At 41.2% G+C, this 23,283-nt stretch overlaps 2 protein-coding genes across 6 annotated transcripts in view; one reads left to right on the top strand and one right to left on the bottom strand.

The window, feature by feature from the left end:
• RECQL (RecQ like helicase) overlaps positions 1 to 1,263 on the bottom strand; it is a 30,247-nt gene extending 28,984 nt beyond the window's left edge. The window contains exon 1 of one of the 5 annotated variants that reach the window (XM_038391092.2): positions 1,114 to 1,263. The gene's annotated coding sequence lies outside the window, so the exon portion shown is untranslated. Of the gene's footprint in view, positions 1 to 1,041 lie in introns of all 5 variants that reach the window. The other 4 variants (XM_038391101.2, XM_038391132.2, XM_038391121.2 and 1 more) reach the window with 4 other exon arrangements.
• GOLT1B (golgi transport 1B) lies at positions 1,251 to 20,951 on the top strand. The gene is made up of 5 exons (XM_038374080.2): positions 1,251 to 1,499; positions 6,186 to 6,277; positions 13,189 to 13,367; positions 16,448 to 16,529; positions 18,235 to 20,951. The coding sequence occupies exons 1-5, from the start codon at positions 1,475 to 1,477 to the stop codon at positions 18,271 to 18,273; spliced, it is 417 nt and encodes a 138-aa protein (XP_038230008.1). The 5' UTR covers positions 1,251 to 1,474; the 3' UTR covers positions 18,274 to 20,951.
• The last annotated feature ends 2,332 nt before the right edge of the window (positions 20,952 to 23,283 follow it).

Below are 23,283 nucleotides of genomic sequence, written 5' to 3'. Positions count from 1 at the left end.
TGGCAATTGCAGGAATATCATCATGTCAAGAGATTTAATGACCGTGTCCAAGCATAAAGATATTTTTTAAAAGAGAAGGAAAGTGCTCAAGTACATGCTCCACCCCGTAGAGAGAGGCAGCTGAACATCTCAAATAGGCTAAGTACAGGCAGAAGATGATTCAGCAGGATGTTTATATGGAAAATGTGCATCTGGCAAACTGTACCAGAATGATCATGTAGTAATTCATTGGTGAATTTCCTTAGGAGAGAGATGGCTAAAGCCAACAGCAGACAGAGCATACGGCAAGCCACAAAAAGGGGAAGGAGAACTAGGTGGACAATGCCTATCCAACCCAGCTGAGAATGTACTGAAGCTGGAGGTAGTGAATTTTATTTAGCAATGAAGTGGTGGTGGGGGTTTTGCATATTGGACAGTCACACCACTTTAAAGAACACCACAGAAAACAGGTATTAATCCAGGGAAGTCCTACGGTCCTGTGTTACACAGTAGAGGCACTGACTCAGTGGATGCTCAGAGGCTGGAGCACTCACAGGAAAAAAAAACAGTAACACCCACCCACCGATTAGCTGTTTGACAGGCCCCACGGATTAGCTTCTCTTACTCCCGCCCCGCCCCCCGCGCCAGCACCTCCCACGATCAGCTGTCTGCCAGTGGTCAGGAGGCACTGACAGGAGGAGGAGAGCAGGGGTGGGGCCTCAGGGGGTGGAGTGGAGGCAGGAAGGGGTGGAGCCTTGGGGAAGTGGGGGCAGGGCCTCTGGGCAGAGCGGGGTTGGAAAACCCCTGGGGAAAGCTGGAAGTCAGGGCCTGTGTTACACAGGGCAGACGAGAGAAGCACAATGATTCCTCTAGCCCTACACCTCTGTGCTTGGGGAGGGGGCGCGGAGAGGGAATTTCCTCAGCTTCTGTTTTAGTCAGTCACGGAAGAGCGCTTGCCCCACACCTCGCCCTGCCCCTTCTCTCCCCCTACACCTCTAGCCCTCTCCACGTGGGCTCTCCCCTCCCCTCGGGATACCCCTACATCTCTACCCCGCCCCCTCCCCGCCCACGCGCCAGGCTCAGCCCGCCCGTCCTAAGCCCCCACCTCGCCGTCGCCGCCGCCGCCGCCCTCACCTCTCGCTCTCACCAGCGGCGCCTCCGTTTCCCGCGCGCGCTCTTTCCCTCCCTTTCCCAGCCCGCCGCAACTTCCGCAGCCGGCTCCGGCCCCCGACCAATCACAGAGCGCGCTCCGCTAGGATTGGTCCGGCTGAGCCCCCGTACTGCGACGCTGGTGGGAGGGAAGCGAATAAAGGAGGCGTTGATTGGCGCCCCCCCCCCCCACACACACACACCCCCCACTTCCGCCAATGGGCGGTGCCGGGAAGAGCGGTGCAGGGGGGCTGCGTGTTTCCGGAAGACGTGGCGGCCGCTTCTGCCGCTGCTTCCAGCCACCGCCCCCGACCCGTTCCCTGCTGCCACCGGCTTCGCCGCCACCATGATCTCCCTCACCGACACCCAGAGTAAGCGTCCACCCGGCCCGGCGGCTGGGGGGCTCCGCGCGGGGGCTCCTGAGGGGCGGGCGGTTGCGGGGGGGGAGGGACTCTGGCAGGGAGCTCCCGGGGTGGGGGTGGGAGGGGGGGCTGCTGAGCGGCACGATCCGGACGCCGCTTGCCCGAGGGGACGAGACCGAGCGCGCCTGGCCGCTGCCCCTTTGTTCCTGGGGCCGGGGTCTGCGCCGCGCTCCCGTGCCGCTTCTTGTGCGCAGTTGAAGAGATGGGGGGGGGGGGGGCGAGAATCCCTGCGGGGTGGGGGAAGGGCCTTGTCGGCTCCAGGGTCGTTTCCGCTCGTCTTCGTCTGGTCACCCTCCCCTCCCGCTGGACACGTGCGCCGGGAGGCCTCTCCAAAGCCCGGGATCTCTTGGACGAGCTTCATGCGCCACTGAAGTCCGAGCAGCCCTGGGAGTGAGGGGTCTGGGGAGCTCTGTGTGTGACTATTTACAGTGTGTTTTCAAACGTCTCCCTTCGACGAGCCAGCCTTGCCTTAGTTCCCTTCTCGTTCAAAAAGGAAAAGTTGCCTCAGCCATACTCGCCCACCCTGCATGTGATGAAACGTGGGAGCCCTTCCCAGTTAATTTGGAAGACTGAATGTTGAGGCAGTGTATCTAATTGTTCATGCATCCTTTAATAAAACTGGTAGGTTTATAAGCAACAAAATAAAAATTGCACAGTGTTCGGACTTCTGATGTGAGCTGCAAACATCCCGAGTAAAATTATACAAGTAGCACACATCTGATCACCAACAAACTGCATGTCGTGAAGCAATCTTGGTAACAAAACCAGAATCTATTAAGACCAGAAGTCAGAGGGCCAGATTTTCTTTACATTAAGGCTCTTTACACTGCTTTGGCAATGCAAAAAGCCTTTAAAGTGAGTGTAAAGCACAATGTATATTTGCATAAGAACATAAAAATGGCCCTAGTGGGTCAGATCAGTGGCCCATCTAGCCCAGTATCCTGCCTTCCAACTGTGGCCGATGACAGATGCTTCCGCGGGAATGAACAGAACATGGCAGTCATCAAGTGATCCATCCTCTGTCCAGTCCCAGCATCTGGCACTCAGAGGCTTGGGGTACCCAGAACATGCAATTGCATCCTTGACCATTGCTGCTAATAACTGCTGATTACTAAATTACTGCTAACTAAATTTTCCATGGATTTATCTTACACTTTTTTTTTTTAGCCCAGTTGTAGTTTTTTTTCCTTTACGATATTCTCTGGCAACGAGTTCCACCTGTTGACTAAGCATTGTGTGAAGAAGTACATCCTTATGTTTGTTTAAATCTGCTGCCTATTAATTTCATTGAGTGACCCCTGGTTCTTGTGTTATGTGAAGGGGTAAATAACACTTCTTTATTCACTCTCTCTACATCATTCATAATTTTATAGACCTCTGACATATCCACCATAGTCGTTTCTTTTCAAAACTGAACAATCCCAGTCTTTTCAATCTCTTCTCATATGGAAGCTGTTTCATACCCCTAATCATTTCTGTTGCCCTTCTCTGTACTTTTACCAATTCTCCTATTTCTTTTTAGAGATGGGGCGACCAGAACTGCACTCAGTATTCAAGTTGTGGGTGTACTATGGATTTATATAGGCACATTATGATATTTTCCGTTTTATTATCTATCCCTTTCCTAATGGGTTCCTAACATTATCTTTTTTGACTGCTTCTACACACTAAGCAGATGTTTTCACAGAACTATTCACAATAATTCCAAGATCTGTTATGACTCAAGGAAGCTAATGCAGACCCCATCATTTTGTATGTATCATTGGGATTATGTTGTCCAATGTGCATTACTTTTCACTTATCAACACTGAATTTCCTCTGCCATTTTGTTACCCAGTTTTGTGAGATCCCTTTGTAACTCTTTGCTTTGGACTTAACTATCTTAACTAATTTTGTCTCATCTGTAAAGCTTGTCACCTCAATGCTTATTCATTTTTCCAGATCATTTATGAATACGTTGAATAGCACTGGTCCCAGTACAGATCCTTTGGAAACCTGCTATTTACCCATCTCCACTGTGAAAATTTACCATTTATTCCTACCCTTTATTTCCTATCTTTTAACTAGTTATTGATCCATGACAAGACCTTCCCTCTTATCACATGACTGCCTACTTTGGTTAAGAGCCTTTGGCGAGGGACCTTGTACTTGGACTTTCAGAAAGCCTTTGACACTATATCTTCTCAGTCACGCTTGTTCACGTGATTTTTGACACCTTCAAATATTGGTGAGGCCTGATTTTCCTTTACAAAAACTGACTCTTCCCCAACATATCATGTTCTCCTATGTATCTGATAATTCTGTTCTTTGCTGTAGTTTCAAACAATTTGCCAGGTATTAAAATGACAGTCTTACTGGCCTGTAATTGCCTGGATTGCCTCTGGAGCCTTTTTTTAAATTGGCTTCCACCGGCTGTCCTCTATTCATCTGGCACAGAGGTTGATTTAAGCCATAGGTTACATACCGCAGTTAGTAGTTCTGAAGGCACTCAGATATGAAATTGCACAACTCTTGGGTGAATAACATCTCATCCTGGCAAATTATTACTGTTTAATTTATCCATTTGTTCAAAAAACAACTTTGGTGATAACTTCAATTTGGGACAGTTCTCAGATTTGTCACCTAAAAAGAATATCTCAGATGTGAGAATACTCCCTCACATCCTTTGCAGTGAAAACAGATGCAAAGAATTCATTTAACTTCACCACAAGGGCCTTGTCTTCCTTGATTGCTCCTTTAGCATCATGATCGTCCAGTAGTCCCACTGATTGTTTGGCAGACTTCTTGCTTCTGATCTACTTAAAAAACAAAAAATGATAGTAATTGCAACGGCTGTTGCGGGTTGGTCGGTTCCTCTCACCAAGGTATTATCACTGCATCTTGTGCAGTATGTTCAGGAATTCCTCTCATCGGCCTGTGACTAGTATATTTAGTCCTATGGCTAGCAGGTGTCTGGTACGTCTTTCAAGACCCGCTTCCTGGTAGCGGTTGATGCTTCATCTCTTTTTCAGAATTCAAATAGATAAGGACGTCCATGATGTTTCTCTTTGCTAGTGTGACTGGAGTTGGGGAAGAGGGCAGATTCCAATTACAGTCCTCAATCAGTAATTGATTTTGAGATATTTAAATTTATAGTGAAATATGGGTGTGTATATTTTGAACGGCAGATTAGGGTGTGGATTTTAACAGTATCTTTTAACAGAACATCCAAAGTAGTAATCTTGTTCTTGTAATAGTAGTGCAAATTTAGATCTTGAATCTGTTTGCAATCAAAATGAAAATTGAAGCAAATTTTTAAAAATATGTGCTTTATAAGTCAGTCCACGGAATATAATTTGGATATCAAATGGTGTTAAACAATATTGAGAGACGAGCTCACAAAAGAAAGGAAGTTAAAAGCTATCAGAGTAGATATAGCTACACAGAGGCGTTGTGAAATCTTCTGCTATTGCTAGCAAGTGGAAGTGCTAGAATATAGGTTTCAGAGTAGCAGCCGTGTTAGTCTGTATTCGCAAAAAGAAAAGGAGTAAGGTGCCACAAGTACTCCTTTTCTTTTTGCTAGAATATATAAGCTGCTAATGATTTTACCCCGTGCTGTCTGACCAAGATAAGAAAACACTGGGTATGTCTATGCTGCATTTAAAAACTTGCTGCTGGCAGTGCCAGCTGACTCAGACTGATGGGGCTTGGGCTAAGAGGCTGTTGCAGTTGCAGTGTAGATGCTTGGGCTGTAGCCTGGGCTCTAGGACCTTTCTAGGTGGGAGGGCCCCAGAGCTCAGGCTTCAGTCTGAGCAGGAACCTCCATGCTGCAATTAAACAGCCCCTTAGCCCAAGTGAGTCAGCTGGCACAGGCCAGCTGCAGGTGTCTAATTGTGATTGTGATTAAAACATTGTCACCCAGTTTACACTAGTGCTAGGACTGTTGAAGCTTTGCTGCTATTCAAGCAGCTGTAGGAGAACTTCACAAAAACCTCAGTCTAGATGAGGCCAAAGGCCTAAACTTGCAGCCATTTGTGTTTTGATCTTGATCACTGTTGCAGAGAAGAATCTTGTAGGTTTGATCTTCGGGCATCCCTACTGAAATTTACCTTGCAGTGTAATTTAACATATGTCTAAAGAACTATAATTTTAAAAAGTCAAACTTTGATTTACTAACAAGCCACTCAAAATCAATGATAAAGCTGTGTTTATTTTCATCTACAGAACTCGGATATACACATGCACAATTGTGTTTATATGCTGAACTCTATTTCAATATGTAACTTCCAATTTAGTGATGTATTGCACAATATACAGTACACTTCTTATAGATCACATCATCAAAGAAGTCTCGGTTAGTTAAAATCACAACATTCATGACAACTTGGAAGCTTTAAAATGAATTGTTATCTGAAAACTTCTTGAAGCAGGACCCTACTTTATTTTCCATGCTCATATCAATTTAAATATGGCCATAGCGAATTCTACCTAACTTCTCCCCACAGCAAGAGGAACTAAATGTTCCCACATTTTACATTAATTTTTGCAACCTATTCATGTCAACTCTTAATTTGTGAAATAAATTTTCTTATTTGTATGCATCAGTGCTACTTTTTTGCTAACCTTTTTTAAATATTTTTTTTTTTTGTATTGCAGAGATTGGAATGGGATTAACGGGCTTTGGTGTGTTTTTCCTTTTCTTTGGAATGATTCTCTTTTTTGACAAAGCACTTTTGGCTATTGGAAATGTAAGTGTTTGCTGTTCACATTTTAGTTTATACACATAGTTTCAACATAGAAGGGTAGAGTATTTTAAATACATGATGCATTTGTATTAAATGTTCCCGTTTGAGATTTTTTTTATCAAATGGAAACTGAGCCTGGGAAAATAGAATCATAGATCCCTAGGTTTAGAAGGGGCAAGGGTCATCTAGCGTATGTCTACACTATGCAATTAGGTCGAATTTATAGAAGTTGGTTTTGTAGAAATCGTTTTTATACAGTCAAGTGTGTGTCCCCACACAAATGCTCCAAGTGCATGTAGTTGGCGGACTGTGTCCACAGTACCGAGGCAACAGTTGACTTCCGGAGCTTTGCACGGTGGGTAGCTATCCCACAGTTCCCTTAGTCTCCACCACCCATTTGAATTCTGGGTAGAAATCCCAGTGCCCGATGGGGCTAAAACATTGTTGCGGGTGGTTCTGGGTACATATTGTCAGGCCCCCGTTCCCTCCCTCCATCCGTAAAAGCAAGGCAGACAATCATTTTGTGCCTTTTTTCTTGTTACCTGTGCAGACGCCATACCACGGCAAGCATGGAGCCCGCTGAGCTAACAGTCACTGTATGTCTCCTGGGTGCTGGCGGACATGGTACTGCATTGCTACACAGCAGCAGTTTATTGCCTTTTGGCAGCAGACAGTGCAGTATGACTGGTAGCCGTCGTCGACGTAGTCCTGGGTGCTCTTTTAACCGGGCACCTGGGCAAACATGGGCGTGACTCAGCCAAGTCATTTCCCTTGTTTCGTCTCATGGCAATTGAGTCCTACAGGCAGTGCACTGTCTTTTAATCTGCAGCTAGCAGAAGACGATGGCCAATAGTCATACTGCACCGTCTTCTGCCGAGCACCCAGGAGGTGACTATGGCTAGTGGTCGTACTGCACAGTCTGCTGCCAGCATGATCTATAAAGATAGATGAAGTGGCTCAAAACAAGAAATAGACCAGATTTGTTTTGTATTCATTTTCTCCTCCCTCCCTCTGCAAAATCAACGGCCTGCTAAACCCAGTTTTGAGTTCTGTCCTTGAGGTGGCCATTCAGTTTCTCGCAAAGCCACCCCTTTGTTGATTTTAATTCCCTGTAAGCCATGTCGTCAGTCGCCCCTCCCTCCGTCAGGGCAACAGCAGACAATCATTCCGTGCCTTTTTTCTGTGCAGACGCCCTACCATGGCAAGCATGGAGCCCGCTCAGATCACTTTGGCAATTTAGGAGCACATTAAACACCACACTCATTATCCAGCAGTATATGCAGCACCAGAACCTGGCAAAGCGAAACTGGGCAAGTAGGCGACGTCAAGAGTGATGAGGACATGGACACAGACCTCTCTCAAAGCACAGGCTCTGCCAATGTGGGCATCATGGTGCTAATGGGGCAGGTTCATGTGGTAGAACGCAGATTCTGGGCTCGGGGAAACAAGCGCAGACTGGTGGGACCGCATAGTGTTGCAGGTCTGGGACGATTCCCAGTGGCTGCGAAACTTTTGCATGCGTAAGGACACTTTCATGGAACTTTGTGACTTGCTTCCCCCTGCCCTGAGGCGCAAGAATACCAAGATGAGAGCAGCCCTCACAGTTGAGAAGCGAGTGGCAATAGCCCTGTGCAAGCTTGCAATGCCAGACAGCTACTGATCAGTCGGGAATCAATTTGGAGTGGGCAAATCTACTGTGGGGGCTGCTGTGATGCAAGTAGCCAACGCAATCAAAGATCTGCTGATATCAGGGGTAGTGACCCTGGGAAATGTGCAGGTGATAGTGGGTGGCTTTGCTGCAGTGGGATTCCCTAACTGTGGTGGGGCCATAGACAGAACCCATATCCCTATCTTGGCACCGGAGCACCAAGCCAGCGAGTACATAAATCGCAAGGGGTACTTTTCAGTAGTACTGCAAGCACTGGTGGATCACAAGGGACATTTCACCAACATCAACATGGAATGGCCGGGAAAGGTAGGTGATGCTCTCATCTTCAGGAACTCTGGTCTGTTTCAAAAGCTTTGAAGGGACTTTATTCCCAGACCAGAAAATAACCGCTGGGGATGTTGAAATGCCTATAGTTATCCTTGGGGACCCAGCCTACCCCTTAATGCCATGGCTCATGAAGCCATACATAGGCAGCCTGGACAGTAGTCAGGAGCTGTTCAACTACAGGCTGAGCAAGTGCAGAATGGTGGTAGAATGTGCATTTGGATGTTGAAAAGCGCACTGGCGCAGTTTACTGACTCGGTTAGACCTCAGCAAAACCAATATTCCCACTGTTATTACTGCTTACTGTGCGCTACACAATATCTGTGAGAGTAAGGGGGAGACGTTTATGGTGGGGTGGGAGGTTGAGGCAAATTGCCTGGCTGCTGGTTACGCATGGCCAGACACCAGGGTGGTTAGAAGCGCACAGGAGGGCACGGTGCACATCAGAGAAGCTTTGAAAACCAGTTTCATGACTGGCCAGGCTACCGTGTGAAAGTTCTGTTTGTTTCTCCTTGATGAAACCCCCCACCCCTTGGTTCACTCGACTTCCCTGTAAGCTAACCACCCTCCCCACCTCCCTTCGATCACCGCTTGCAGAGGCAATAAAGTCATTGTTGCTTTACATTCATGCATTCTTTATTAATTCATCACACAAATAGGGGGATAATTACCAAGGTAGCCCAGGAGGGGTGGTGGAGGAGGTAAGGACAAGGCCACACAGCATTTTAAAAGTTTAAAACTTATTGAATGCCAGCCTTCTGTTACTTGGGCAATCCTCTGGGGTTGGGTGGCTGGAGGCCCCTCCACTGCGTTCTTGGGCATCTGGGTGAGGAGGCTATGGAACTTGGGGAGGAGGGCGGTTGATTACACAGGGGCTGTAGCGGCGGTCTGTGCTCCTGCTGCCTTTCCTGCAGCTCAACCATACGCTGGAGCATATTAGTTTGATCCTCCAGCAGCCTCAGCATTGAATCCTGCCTCCTCTCATCATGCTGCCGCCTCCTTTCAGTTTCAGCCCTCTCTTCAGCCCACCACCTCTCCTCCCAATCATTTTGTGCTTTCCTGCACTTTGACGTTGTCTGCCTCCATGTATTCGTCTGTGCTCTGTCAGTGTGGGAGGACAGCATGAGCTCAGAGAACATTTCAGTGCGAGTGCATTTTTTTCACCTTCTGATTTTTCACTAGCCTCTGGGAAGGAGAGGATCCTGTGATCCTTGAAACACATGCAGCTGGTGGAGGAAAAAAAGACAGTGGTATTTGAAAAGACACATTTTATAGAACAGTGGGTACACTCTTTCACAGTAAATCTTGCTGTAAACATTACATACATAGCACATATGCTTTCATTACAAGGTCGCATTTTGCCTCCCCCCACCGCGTGGCTAACAGCAGGGAACATTTCTGTTCAGCCATAGGCAAACAACCCAGCAGGAACGGGCATCTCTGAATGTCCCCTTAAGAAAAGCACCCTGTTTCAACCAGGTGACCATGAATATCACTCTCCTGAGGATAATACAGAGAGATAAAGAAAGGATGTTGTTTGAACACCAGCAAACATACACTGCAATGCTTTGTTCTACAATGATTCCCGAGTATGTGCTACTGGCCTGGAGTGGTAGTGTCCCTCCATGCTGGATGGAATAAGGCTGCTCTCCCCAGAAGCCTTTTGCAAAGGCTTTGGGAGTATATCCAGGAAAGCCACGAATGCCAGGGCAAATTAATCATTAAACATGCTGGCTTTTAAACCTTGTATAGTATTTTAGAAGGTACACTCACCAGAGGTCCCTTCTCCGCCGGGTGGGTTCGGGGGGTACTGGCTCCAGGTCCAGGGTGAGAAACAGTTCCTGGCTGTCGGGAAAACTGGTTTCTCCGCTTGTTTGCTGTGAGCTATCTACAACCTCCTCATCATCGTCTTCCTCATCCCCAAAACCTGCTTCCGTGTTGCCTCCATCTCCATTGAAGGAGTCAAACAACACGGCTGGGGAAGGGTGGCTGAACCCCCTAAAATGGCATGCAGCTCATCATAGAAGCAGCATGTTTGGGGCTCTGACCCGGAGCTGCCGTTCGCCTCTCTGGTTTTCTGGTAGGCTTGCCTCAGCTCCTTAAGTTTCACGCGGCAGTGCTTCGGGTCCCTGTTATGGCCTCTGTCCTTCATGTCCTGGGAGATTTTCACAAATGTTTTGGCATTTCGAAAACTGGAACGGAGTTCTGATAGCATGGATTCCTCTCCCTAAACAGCGATCAGATCCCGTACCTCCCGTTCGGTCCATGCTGGATCTCTTTTGCGATTCTGGGACTCCATCATGGTCACCTCTGCTGATGAGCTCTGCATGGTCACCTGCAGCTTGCCACACTGGCCAAACAGGAAATTGAAATTCAAAAGTTTGCGGGCCTTTTCCTGTCTACCTGGTCAGTGCATCTGAGTTGAGAGTGCTGTCCAGAGCGGTCACAATGGAGCACTTCGGGATAGCTCCCGGAGGCCAATTCCATCTAATTGCATCCACAGTACCCCAAATTCGACCCAGCAAAACCGATTTCAGAGCTAATCCCCTTGTCGGGGGTGGAGTAAGGAAATCAATTTTAAGAGCCCTTTAAGTTGAAAAAAAGGGCTTCATCATGTGGATAGGTGCAGGGTTGAATCGATTTAACGCTGCTAAATTCGACCTCAACGCTTAGTGTAGACCAGGGCCTAGTCTAATCCCTGCCAAGATGCAGAATTTGTTGTCTAAATCATCCACGACAAATGGCTATCCAGCCTCCAGTGAAGGAGCTTCAATGACCTTCCAAGGGAGTCTGTTCCATTGTCCTACTGTTCTTATAGTTAAATTTTTTTTCCCTGAGATATAATCTAAATCTGCTGTACTAAAGCAGAATCTGGTATAAAGGAGAGATTATGTTCAATGCCTTAAGTGATCAACTTCTTCTGACACAAAGTTAAACCAATCTCCCCCATCGCTCTAAAGATGGTACCACTGAGTCAGACTTAAGTTTCTTCACTGTGACTGACTCATGCTGCAGCCACTTGTTTCACAGAATCTATAGATTAGACTTCTCGGATTGACTGTCATGGTAGGTCTACACAGCAAAGAAAACCCGTGGCTGGCCTGTGGGGCTGTTTCATTGCTGTGTAGACTTCCAGGCTGGGACTGGAGCATATGTAGGACCTTGTGAGGTGGGAGGATCCCGGAGCTCAGGCTGCAGCCCGAGCCAGGAAGTCTACATAGCAATGAAACAGCCCTACATCCTAAGCCCTGTGAGCCTGAATCTGCTGACACAGGTCAGCCACAGGATTTTCTGTGCTGTGTAGATGTACCCTCTGACATCTTTTTTTTACAGTCCTGTATGTAAGATATCTTAATAGAATTTGCATATTTATTTCCATCTAAGAAACCTAATATTCTGTAAACACTAACAAGTTTAACCTCTTAACACTTTTTGGAGGTAGAGAAGTATAATTAAGTGAAAATTGCTAATAATAAATTGAAAAAAACACCTCTTGTGAGTAGGAACTTTTACTAGTCAGTGCCTTCATCTTCTGCAGTTTTTAAGTTTTCACTTAAAAAATTAAATGTCTTGCTTTTGCAGTAGATAACTTTCCCGCATTAACTGAATATAAACTGACATGATGTTGCCTTTCTAAATCTGACAGTTCCAGTGCTTTTGCTGTTCAGTTTTGTCCATCTGCAGGAGATGAAAACTAACTAAAGAATTGTCGTTTTTCAATTGTTGCTATTCAGAACAATTCTTCATTCTGTTGCTACTGCTTGTGGAAGCTAGCAACAGCAGCGCAAATGTGGAAACTGTTCACTGAATGAAAGTCCCAAAATATATACTTGGAGGTGGGTATAATCGCAGAAGCCCCTACCCCCAAGGTATCAAGAAAGAATTTGTATATTGCAAAACATACATAAAATAAATATTTGGAATACAAAAGGAAAACCAAAAATATAGGGTAGGAGGTAAATAACTCTGTGTAGGGAAAGTGACATAAAATGGGGGAGAGAGAGAGAAAGTAAAGAGCAAACAGAACTGACCACAACATAAGAAAAGATCAATTTTTTCCTTTCCTGTAAGGATATTGTGAGCGATATCAGGAAGAGAAAACGATGCAACAAGAGAGCAATATGAGAAGAGTAAAAGTGCCATAGTACATGTGTGTTATTCCTTTAAAATGAAGCTGGTGTGGCTTTGAGGGTTTTGCAGCACAAGTATGTTTCACTCTAGCTAGTAGGGTTAGTTCTCAGACTGACAGGTGGCAGTTGTGATTAGAGAAAGATAATTAGACACTGATAGCTGAGTGTCGTCTATTGTCAATGGGACTACTTGGTCAAACAAGGTGAGTAGAATTTATTCTATAATAGTGATGTATTGATAAACTAATATCAAAGCTGAGATTGTAGTGAAAAACAAGGAGCATCAAAGCTGATACTTTATCTTCAATTCTTCCCATTATGTTATAATGAATGTGCTTAAATATCTATAAACATCATGCATGTGCATTATGTTGACCCACAACAGCTAAATACAAGTTATGGAAGGTGAGTCAGTGACTTAAAGAAACACTGCCAAGGTTAGTAGAGCAAAATATGATCTGCCACTTACTAAGGCTTGTGTACACTAAAAGTGCTAGACAGTCCAAGGCTTCAGCATTGGTCAGGGACATGATTAGGGTCATGTCTATATTACAAAATACATGCCGTAATTTTTGGAGATAACTGTTGTCATAGAGACTCCTGACATGGTTGTATTTATAAGGTAGATGCTTTGTGTATCAGATTTACAAACAGTGAAGGAGATGGGATTGAGGTAAATACTTCCACATCATAACATTTCCTGCTTTGTAGAATGGTTCTGAAATATTTGTAAAACCCTAAATCCATTTGGAATATATTCTCTCATTGTTGGATTTGTCTGTCTCTTTCAGGTTTTATTTGTGGCTGGCTTGGCTTTTGTTATTGGTTTAGAAAGAACATTTAGATTCTTCTTCCAAAAACATAAAATGAAAGCAACAGGCTTTTTCCTGGGTGGCGTGCTTATAGTTCTCATTGGTTGGCCCTTGATAGGAATGATTCTTGAAATTTATGGATTTTTCCTTTTATTCAGGTAAGACTTTTTTTAAAATGGGGTTCTTTATTGGTATCTTTTTGTTACTAGGAGGAAATGTTTTTCCTAATTTGGCAGTATTCACTGATCACAACAGTTGCTAAACTGCAATTTCATCTCTAAGCATGCTTTATAATTTATACAAATTCTTAATTTGTATTTGTAACAACCTGGAACTTGATGTGTACTAGTTTGATACTTTTAAAATCCACATTGCCCAAATCTGTTTGATATTTGTTGCATTGTTTCTTTTGTGTGAAAAATTGTGCATGGCAATTTCACACTCTTCTCTCCCTCTCTTCTCCCCCCCCCCCACCAAGTAAGGGTTTTGTTTTTTTTAAAGGAATATCCTTTGGGCCTACAATGTGGACTTTTGTCTAATTTAATCACCACCCACAGTAAAAACCCAGTTTAAATCCAAAGAAACATGATATATTCTTTTGGGGGGGGGACAATACTTATTTTATTTAAACATTTCCTTCTAGTGTTTGCAACCTTGGTATTGTGCTAGTGTATGAGAAACAGAAACTAAGAGACTTGTTTTCATTATCCAATCACCCTTTGTCTCATACTGCTTATGCCTAGCATAATCATTTAAAGTGGAGCAGCATTTTGTTATATGGTTAACAAAAGTGAGTTGTATAAATCTGAAAAATCATTATGTAATCATAGTAAGTTTCATACTTGTGCCTAGCGTTCCCATAAAAAGCATTCATCATTTTTCTCCATTTCACTTCCATCTTGCTGAAATCCCCCCCATCATTTGGAGGGAAAGAGGAAAATGTCACATAGATGACACTATAGACCTTTTTGAATTTAACCCTGAACTTCTGATTAAATCAAAACTATTTAACTGAAATTGTCATGTGACTCATGACTGCAGTATAGTAGTCACTAAAGCTTTTTCCATGGTGCTGCAATGGCAGGTGAAAATTAATGCAGTTGCTGTGGAAGTCAAAGGAAATGTGACTTGGCTCATAATATCTTTAACTCACTAAAGTTGGATATATAGTCCTATATTTAAACACGTGGTTTGGGAATTTCAGAAGCGCTCAACGTTGACCTACCTTTGCTCCTCCTAAAATCAATAGAATTTTTATTGTTGACTTCAGTGGGAGGAGAGCTATGCCAAAAGCAGAATGCTTCTAAAAAGTCCAATCCTTAGATCTTCCCTGTTTTTGTTGGTCCAAGTTATTTCATCCTTAACTTGTGAAGCATTACCACAAATGTTTTGCAAATGGTTATGCTTTGGTCTAAGACTTCCTTCAGTAATTAGTATGTTAACAGAGGCAGTTTTGCTTTAGTCACTTGTAAATTGACTCTTAAATTTTGTGTTAAAGTTGTAAAAGCATATGTTCCTCATCGCATCTTTAGGGAATCATAATTAGGGTACCGTATCTGTCACAGAGGTCACGGATTCTGTGTTCCTGGCAGTGGTCCCTGGCTGGCCAGTGCAGCCATGGTCTGCTTGCCCCAGCAGCACTCCCCGACCAGCCGGCCAGAGTGGCAGCAGTCCCCGGCTGGAGCAGCCGCAGCCCTGGGCAGTTTATTGCCCATGACCTGTCCATGACTTTTACTAAAAATACCATGACTAAATTGTAGCCTTAATCATAGTATGAATTATTTCACTGAGTGTATTAAAATGGTTTATTTTAATGTGCTATTTGCATCTCAGATCAGCCACTTTGAAGCTAGAAAAATTGCTTTGGTAACATTTGAAACTTTAAAAGCAGCAAAGGACATTGTAAAAAAAAAAAAAAAAAAAAATCTGAAATGTTGTCTGTGGTGGTACATCATGCCTCAACAGTGCTTGCTGTGTGACAGCAGTTTAATATATATGAAAGAATAATCTCCAAAATAATGAAGTGGCTAAAATTAATGCTACACAGAGCCCTACCACAATCTTTTAAAGGAGAACAATTAGATTATTTATTAACTAAGGGACATTAAAGAGCTCTTAGTCTTACTTTCAAACCTAAAAGACTTTGGAGCATAAAGGCACTAAACTTTTTAATTTAACTTTTTCTTGACACTTGGTAAATCTAAAATTTGTTCTAAAACAAATGGTTGCTATATCTTAACCCATCTCCACCATGTGCTGCATTTGTTATATCACTCTGTATTCCGTAACAGGGTACCGTATCAAAAAATAGGTGTCTGCTGCAGAATCAAATAGGAAGAATAAGCTCTATTCCACGCATCAGTCTGAAATGTCAAAAGAAACACAGGGAATAACTGGTCAAATGCATAGCTTTTTATGTAAACTTTCTCTTTCAAATTTGCTTTAGTAGTCCCCCTTGGAATTACAGTAGAATCTCACAAAGCTAATCTGTATATCTGATAATTTATTCAAACAGCTCTACTCCTACTTCTCAGCAAATGTCTAATAAATAGCTGCTGTACTGAGGCCTTCATTACTTCATAAAATGCATTTGCACTTCATTAATAATATACTATAAACTATCAGATTAAACAAATTTGTCAAAACGAGTGAACAGATGGTATTTTAATGATACAGCCTTTGTTTTTGTAATTATTTGCTTGTTAAATTTGGTAATCTGCAGTGAGTCCCAGGTTAGTCAGCAAGTTTCCCAAAACTTTAAACATTGTGAGAATTTCTTTCCCATTAAATCAACCCATGCATCTGTCATAATGTAGCTTAGTGTCAGCTTCTGAAATAATTTAATCCTATATTTGGGCATAAAAGTAACTGGTGAAATGTACTAAATATTGATGGGATTTTCAAAAGTACTCCAGTTGTTAGGATTGCAGGCCCTAGTGACCTCAATGTGCTCCTAACTCACTTAGGTACTTTATAAAATCCTACCTCTATTGGGTGAAATTTTCAAAACATTTAAAAGGGGGGGGGGAGTTTTTTAATATTATATTTTTTTCCTGCCACTACTTTCTCTCCCTCCTCTCCTGAATTAGCAGATCCCATATTTTCTACTAACAAGATACAAGTAATTTTTTTAATGCAATCTCATTTCAAATAACTCATTTTTTCGTCCAATCTAATATGTGAGAATAATATCACATCATGTTGAACCTACGTAACTTCAGAATTTTTTTGTCTAAAGGGGTTTCTTTCCTGTGGTGGTTGGTTTTATTAGAAGAGTGCCAGTCCTTGGATATCTCTTGAATTTACCTGGTATAAGCTCGGTAAGTATTCATCTACTTAACATTAAGTTTGAATCTTTTTGTTCAATCCATCGTGATTGTACATTTAGCAAATAATAATGCAGAAATAATATGCATGTAGTCATAGACCAATCAATGGTTACTCTGTATGCTTTTTGTACAGTTCTTGCACCATACAAGTCCTATTCAATCCTAAAGAAGAGAGTAAAATAAAATGAATTTCCGCTGAAGCCTCAAAAGTAAAGAGATTTATAGCTGATTATCCCTGCATCATTATACTCAAGTTTTGAATTACATATGCGTGTTACAAATGCTGATGATCTGAGACTCCATTATTCGGGTACACCAGTGGGTCAAAAATAACATTAGGGGCAGTGTTAATTCTGAGTTAGTTTTTTGTTTGATCTACTTTATTTTGCGTAAGTTAAACATAAAAAAGCCTCAGAGTAATTTCAAATTGCTCTTTCAGTCTAGCATAGACCTTCAAGATGAGTCACGAATATGCCTAGTAGCTCTGTCTAGGCACCAGCATCCTTTGTGTAGGTCCTTTGGTACCATATTAGTAAATGGGTTTTTTTGAATGAGATCTGTGGGTATAATTCATTGGGCTAATTCATAATGCCAGAAGAACAATCGTGATGTAGCATGTTGATGGCTGGAAGTAGAGCCTTGTCTATGCTAATGCACGTATAATAAGGAAATAGACTAGATATATTATTTTTTTACTATATGGTAAAGTGAAAACGTTGTTGGATGCATAAACTTTCATGTGATACATAATCATTTAATTAATACTTATTCAGATCCACTATGCTTGGGATAAGTTTTGCCATTTACTAAGATGATTTTTTTTTTTTTTTTTCAAATGTCATTTGTCATTCTTTTAACAAAATAGCCAGGGAATAGAAGAGAGGCAAATAGCACTCGAGAGAGGGTAACCTAGGATTTGTATATCTGATAATTTATTCAAACAGCCCTACTCGTACTTCTGTGCATACATCTCTTTATATTTGGAAATTTGTAATTGTAAGTGTTAACCTTAGTCTTGAAAGCTACTGTTTGATACATACATTGTAAAATTCAGAAGCTGTACAACTAAGACATACAAAGTCCAGTTTGCAAAGATTTATTCATTTTAAAGTTCAAATTCATCTGTTTGAATGTTGTAGTCTAACAGTTCCAGGCCAAGGTCTGGCTTGTAATCCATGATCAATTGAATGTTCCACTCAGCAATTGATCTTAATTGGGTTAAATCCTGTTTAAAAAGATAATTGTTAATGTTTTATTCAAAGCCTACGTAGGCTCAGAAGAGAATCCACAGTAATGGTCAGTTGAAATATCTTATTTGGTCTGTTAATGCATGAGTGGCTGATATTTTTTTCTTTTAGTTAATTTTTATTTTATTTTGGCCATTAAGCTAGCAGTGTTACCTGCATTTTTCTAATTTGTTTTCATTCTGTTGCATCTTCATGTTGCACCGTTAATATCCATGAAAAACATATCATGCAGAAACACAAATTGCAATGTAAGATATTTTTAATGTTTACAAATTTATAAATCTCTCATGAGACCTTGGTGAGTACTATTTGACTATAATCATTTTCAGTCACCTACTAAATGCGTACAAGTACTAATTTATAGTTCTGAGATAGCATTTTGAATGTGCATGCATAAACACGTACAGGTAACTTAAAGAATGATTTTTTTCATCTCTTCTCTCCCGCAGCTTGTAGATAAAGCTGGAGAAAGCAACAACATGGTATAATGACAAGTGGGCAGAAGGCTGGTTCTAAATTTATTGTATTATTTATAAAGCTTTTGAAGAATATTCAGCACAAAGATTAAATTGTGTACAAAGGAAAAGCTTGTAACATTCTTTACATAAAAGTTTAATTTAAAATGTATAGTCTACAAAATACATCATTAGACAAGAAGCTCAGCAAACATGCTTCTGAGATAAGCTACTCCAAGAATTTGGGAAGTAAACCGAAGAGGTGAAAGTCATGGGATAACCCATGCCACAACTGTTCAAGACTGTTTTTAATGCTTTTGGAAAATATTCTAAACGTAATGAACCCTCATGGACCTAACGGTGCCTGTACTTTACCTCCTTATTTTGAAGGTTTGGTAGAGTGAACAGGTCTTTATTTTTAAGGTGTTCACCTTCTACCTACCCAACCCACCACCTGCCACATCCAATAAAAAAAAAAAAAGCGGGAGTGTGGGAGGGCCAGCAAAAAATATTACCTGTTTAACAAAAGATGTCTGTCTTGCATAAAAGTTAAGATGGATAAATAAATGTAACAACATCTTTAAGTATATGTAACAACAGAGGAAACCCCTCTACACTTCTACTGTAAACATTTTTGTAAATATGTGGCTAAAATAAAACATCATTGTCATCTTCATATTTCATAGCCAAATGTAATTTGATTGGATTTGCCTTCAGTTTTGGAATACGCAAAAGGTCAGTCTTTACTAACTTTGGTCTAAAATTGCAATTGGTTCAGAAGTTGTACAGTTTAGCTGGGAACTCTTGAAATTGACTTACACTCCTTTGGATTTTTTTTCTCCTTGACTCGTGTTGTGTGCACATCAAGATAAGATGTAGCTCTTTGTCATTGAATAAACTTTTTTGCATATCCTGTTTAGTTCATGAAATAATAAATTTGGTTTTACACAAACCCTGTGAAATATACTCTATTTAAATATGAAACAGGCTTCTTTTTGCCATAGGACTACAAGTTACAAATCTTATTTTTTACAGTAATAAAATGAAAACTTTAAACTGTGTGAGAGTGTTTCTGGAAAATTGAATTTAACAAATTAACTGAAAAACAAATGCCAGTCCGAGTGTCTATTTATATGACTTATTTGCTGCTTGATTTCAGTCATTTTTAAATGATGGGATAACATCAATCATGAAAGCAATTTAGACAACTGTAGAGCATGACTCTGATCTGGACTATAATTTTCTTTGGCCTAAATTGACGTAAATGAAGATTGCATTTAAAGTGCGAGTAGTGATTTTTCTAATTTTTGTTGGGATTTCTAACATGCATTTCCAATAAATCTAGATTCATAGTATTTTTCATCGAAAGTCATCAGCAAGTAACTTGTATCTGTCCAAACATTGACTTTAGCAGTTTCTCAGAATTTTTTGACTCAAGTAGCTATAGTCTCATCAGTCTAATAAGTGATTCTTTTGCAAAGTTAGAAAATACCAAACTAATTTTTTATAATGTTTTTAAGGTAGGACAAGCCATCACATACAAAATATACATTTTTGGAAGTAGTTTAAAAACATCTTTGTATATGTGGTGGGTTTTCCAGTTGCAGATGTATGAATCGCCATGGATTATTTTCTAAATTTCCACATTTACTTTTTCTTCTGGGGAACAAGATGGTGGAAGGTAAAATGCAAAATATTTTGGGAACAAAATGAATAGGGCGATAACCTGGTAACCCAGTGCATTTTTTAAGTTTAGTCAGTGCGCATTATGGTTTTTTAATTTTAATAAGAAAAGAACTTGGTTGTGGGTTGAGTTTTTTGGTTTGTTATATTCCTGATGGCATGTGTGTTAATTTACAAACAGGACTAAATATGACTTGTGGCTCCTACCTCAAGAGAAGAATCAATTTTAATTGCCTCTGTTATCTGTTCTGTTTCAACACCTTTCTAACACTAGTTAAATAATTTACTTTCTGAACAACCAAATGGGCTTGAAATACTAGTCTGCATCATGGGAATCCAAAACATTTTTTTAAAAATCAGACAATGTACTTCATTTACAATAGATGTGGGAAAATGCTAAGGTCTTTACTCTTGTTTTCTAATAGGTAATCTAAAGTGCAAACGCTGGATTGTACCACATGACTGTGTTTTATAGCCCTTTTTGGAAGCAAATTGCTTGATAAATTTATGCCAAGTACCTTCTTCCACAAGAACTTTGGACAGAATCTTTAAGATGTAACAATGTCTTGCTGTTCCATGATCTCTCAGCCCTTCGGTGAAATACAGAGGTCCGCAATTCACCTCACTTCTACTTGAATTCAGTTTTACATAAAGTGTCAGCACAAGTGGTGCTCATTTTTTGTCAGGAATGAGATTGACAAATGTATTACTCAGCTGAGAGGGGAAAACATTATGTGTAGTATTTTGCAGTCTGTATCCCTCAAGGTAACATAGTCTCAAAGAGAAACATCAGTTTTGCCAAGTACCTGTAAGTGGTGGGGAAGAAGTCAAAACTACTCCTTAGCCTTAAGTGTTTCTGTCATTGCAAAAATGTATCTTCTGTAACAGAAACACATTTGGAGCATTTCCTCTTTTAAATGTAATTTATAATTGCTGTGTTAAGGCTCACTAACAGATCTATCCTGAGCAGATGAATACTGTAAATACACTTGTCATACCTTGAATAAATGAGTACTTTTTTCTATTAATTGTTCATGTCTTATTTTTTAACTGCCACATCTTTGAAGAAAATATTCTATACAATTTTGCTTGCAGGAATAGGGCCACTGCAGTTATTATCTGTGTTGCTGGATTGCATAGTGGAGCATATGGAGTCTGGAATGAGTATCTTGTATTGGATCTTTGGAACATTGTAGCCTGTGTTGGTCCCAGGATATTGGAGAGACAATATGGGTGAGGCGATATCTTTTATTGGAACAACTTGTGTTGGTGAAAGAGACAAGCTTTTGAGCTACACAAAGCTGTGTGACTGGAAAGATATATTACTTCACCCACCTTGTCTCTTTTTTTATATTAAATCTGTCACACAAGCATTTATTAGGTAGGCATCCCCATTGCTACTGTAAATATCATCTTAGTATTTAACCAAATTTCTTAACCGACACAATTTTTACAAGCAGCAATCAAAGAAGCAGTGTGGTCCAGGGGTTAAGGTACTCAACTGAGACTCGAGGCCTATGTTCCATTCCTTGCTCTGTCACTGACCTACTGGGTAACCCTAGACATCTCACTTCCCATCTTTCTGTTTTCTCTTCCAGCCTTCGTCTATTTAGGGTATGTTTACACACCAAAGAAAAACCCCTGGGTGGCCCATGCCAGCCGGCTTGGGCTGCGGGGGCTATTTCATTGCTGAGTAGACTTTCAGGCTTGGGCTGGAGTCCAGCTCTGGGACCCTCCCACCCTGCAGGGCCTGAGTTCCATAGGCCTGAGTTGGCTGGCAAGAGCCAGACACAGGTTTTTCTTTGCTGTGTAAACATACGCTTAGATAGTTCCTGCCCAAGAACTGACTATTTCTGAGCTTGTACAGTGCCCAGCACAATGTGGCCTCACTCTCAATTGAAGTCTCTCAGTGCTACTCTAATATAAATACAGTAACTGTTACATTTAAACAGCATGATGGAATGTTTTAATTTTTAAAATTTGAGATGCATGATATCAATACTAAACCTACTTTTTTTGCTTATTGGCATTTAACAGTGCTAAGCAGCTGTGCCTGGTGCGTTGGTTTAACTTGAGATGGGTAGCATATCCCAACTATGACCAAGGCATGCTCACAGCTATGTTTCTAGCTGCAATGATTCCAAGAAACTTGTCTTGCATCTACAGTAAAAATCTAAATAAAGGCAGGGCCATCGTAGAATAACAATTAAATAATCATTTCTTGACAAGTTCCTTGTGGCCCCATAGCTGCAAAATATACATCATTTTTTCCTGACTGAAATATCTAGCAGGCAGGGCTGTGGAAAAGAGACAACAGTGTCAGACCAGCTAACTTAACTGTTCTCCAAAGTGGGATAAATACCTAGTTTGGTTCACATTGTCCTTATTATAGGGAGAGTTTTTTTTAATGTATGGCTCAAAATACAGATTAAATGTTAATTAAAAAAAAAAAATCTTAATTTTGCTCTAGGTACCTCCATCCCTTTATTAGAATGAGAGGTGGAGAATAGCCTAATAAAACTACAGAATTCCGTGTATTGAACAGACAACATCAATTGATTTTAAACAGGAAAAACAAATACTCAAACTACATGGAAACTTGTAACACTTTAAAATAAAAAAAAAAAATAGGAGGACCCAATTTGACTCACTTTCCAGGCTGAGGATATACAAATATACTATTTAAAACTTGAATGAAATACCTATTAGAGACTATTTGGCGCAGCTTTTGCTCAGCCCCCACCGATGATGAAAAGGGGGCAATTTATGCTGTGAATTTTGCAAAGCTTATCATAACCCTGTGGTTAATGACCCCTTAAAGAAAAGCTCTTCTTCGTGTCTCAGCACTCAAACTCAGTCACAATGTCTTGGGTTTTGTTATTTATATTGTTAGGCAGGGTACTGTCTTGCAGATTGTATTTCAGGATAAACATACCTTATGCTCTCTCTGATAAGGAATCCTGCTCCACAGTGATCTTCTTTCCAGCAGGCTAATTTAAGAGTATTGATTATCTGCCAAAGCAGCTTTGATATTCATTTGAATTTGCAGAGAAATGACAGGATTGATGTAAAGCAGTTGTTGTGGCACTCTCCAACCTGAATTGCCTTTTTATTTTGTATGGACACTTCTATTCTTTTTTTAATGTTTGGATCTATATTAATAACTAACCATATTTAGGATCTGTTTTTCAAAGGTGTGCATTTTTCTGTGCTGATACAAGTGCATTTGCCTGATTTATACTTTCATATAATCCATGTGTGTTTAGGGGTATCTATGCTTCAGTACTAAAATTTTGTTTAGTGGTGCTGTGTGCTATTCAACAGATGCCATGTTCCACTGCAAATATGGCTGCATTTTAG

Source organism: Dermochelys coriacea, chromosome 1 (assembly GCF_009764565.3).
Source record: "Dermochelys coriacea isolate rDerCor1 chromosome 1, rDerCor1.pri.v4, whole genome shotgun sequence".
NCBI lineage: Eukaryota > Metazoa > Chordata > Testudines > Dermochelyidae > Dermochelys > Dermochelys coriacea.
The sequence above is the reverse complement of the archived record's forward strand: the minus strand, read 5'-3'. Positions and strand labels throughout refer to the sequence as shown.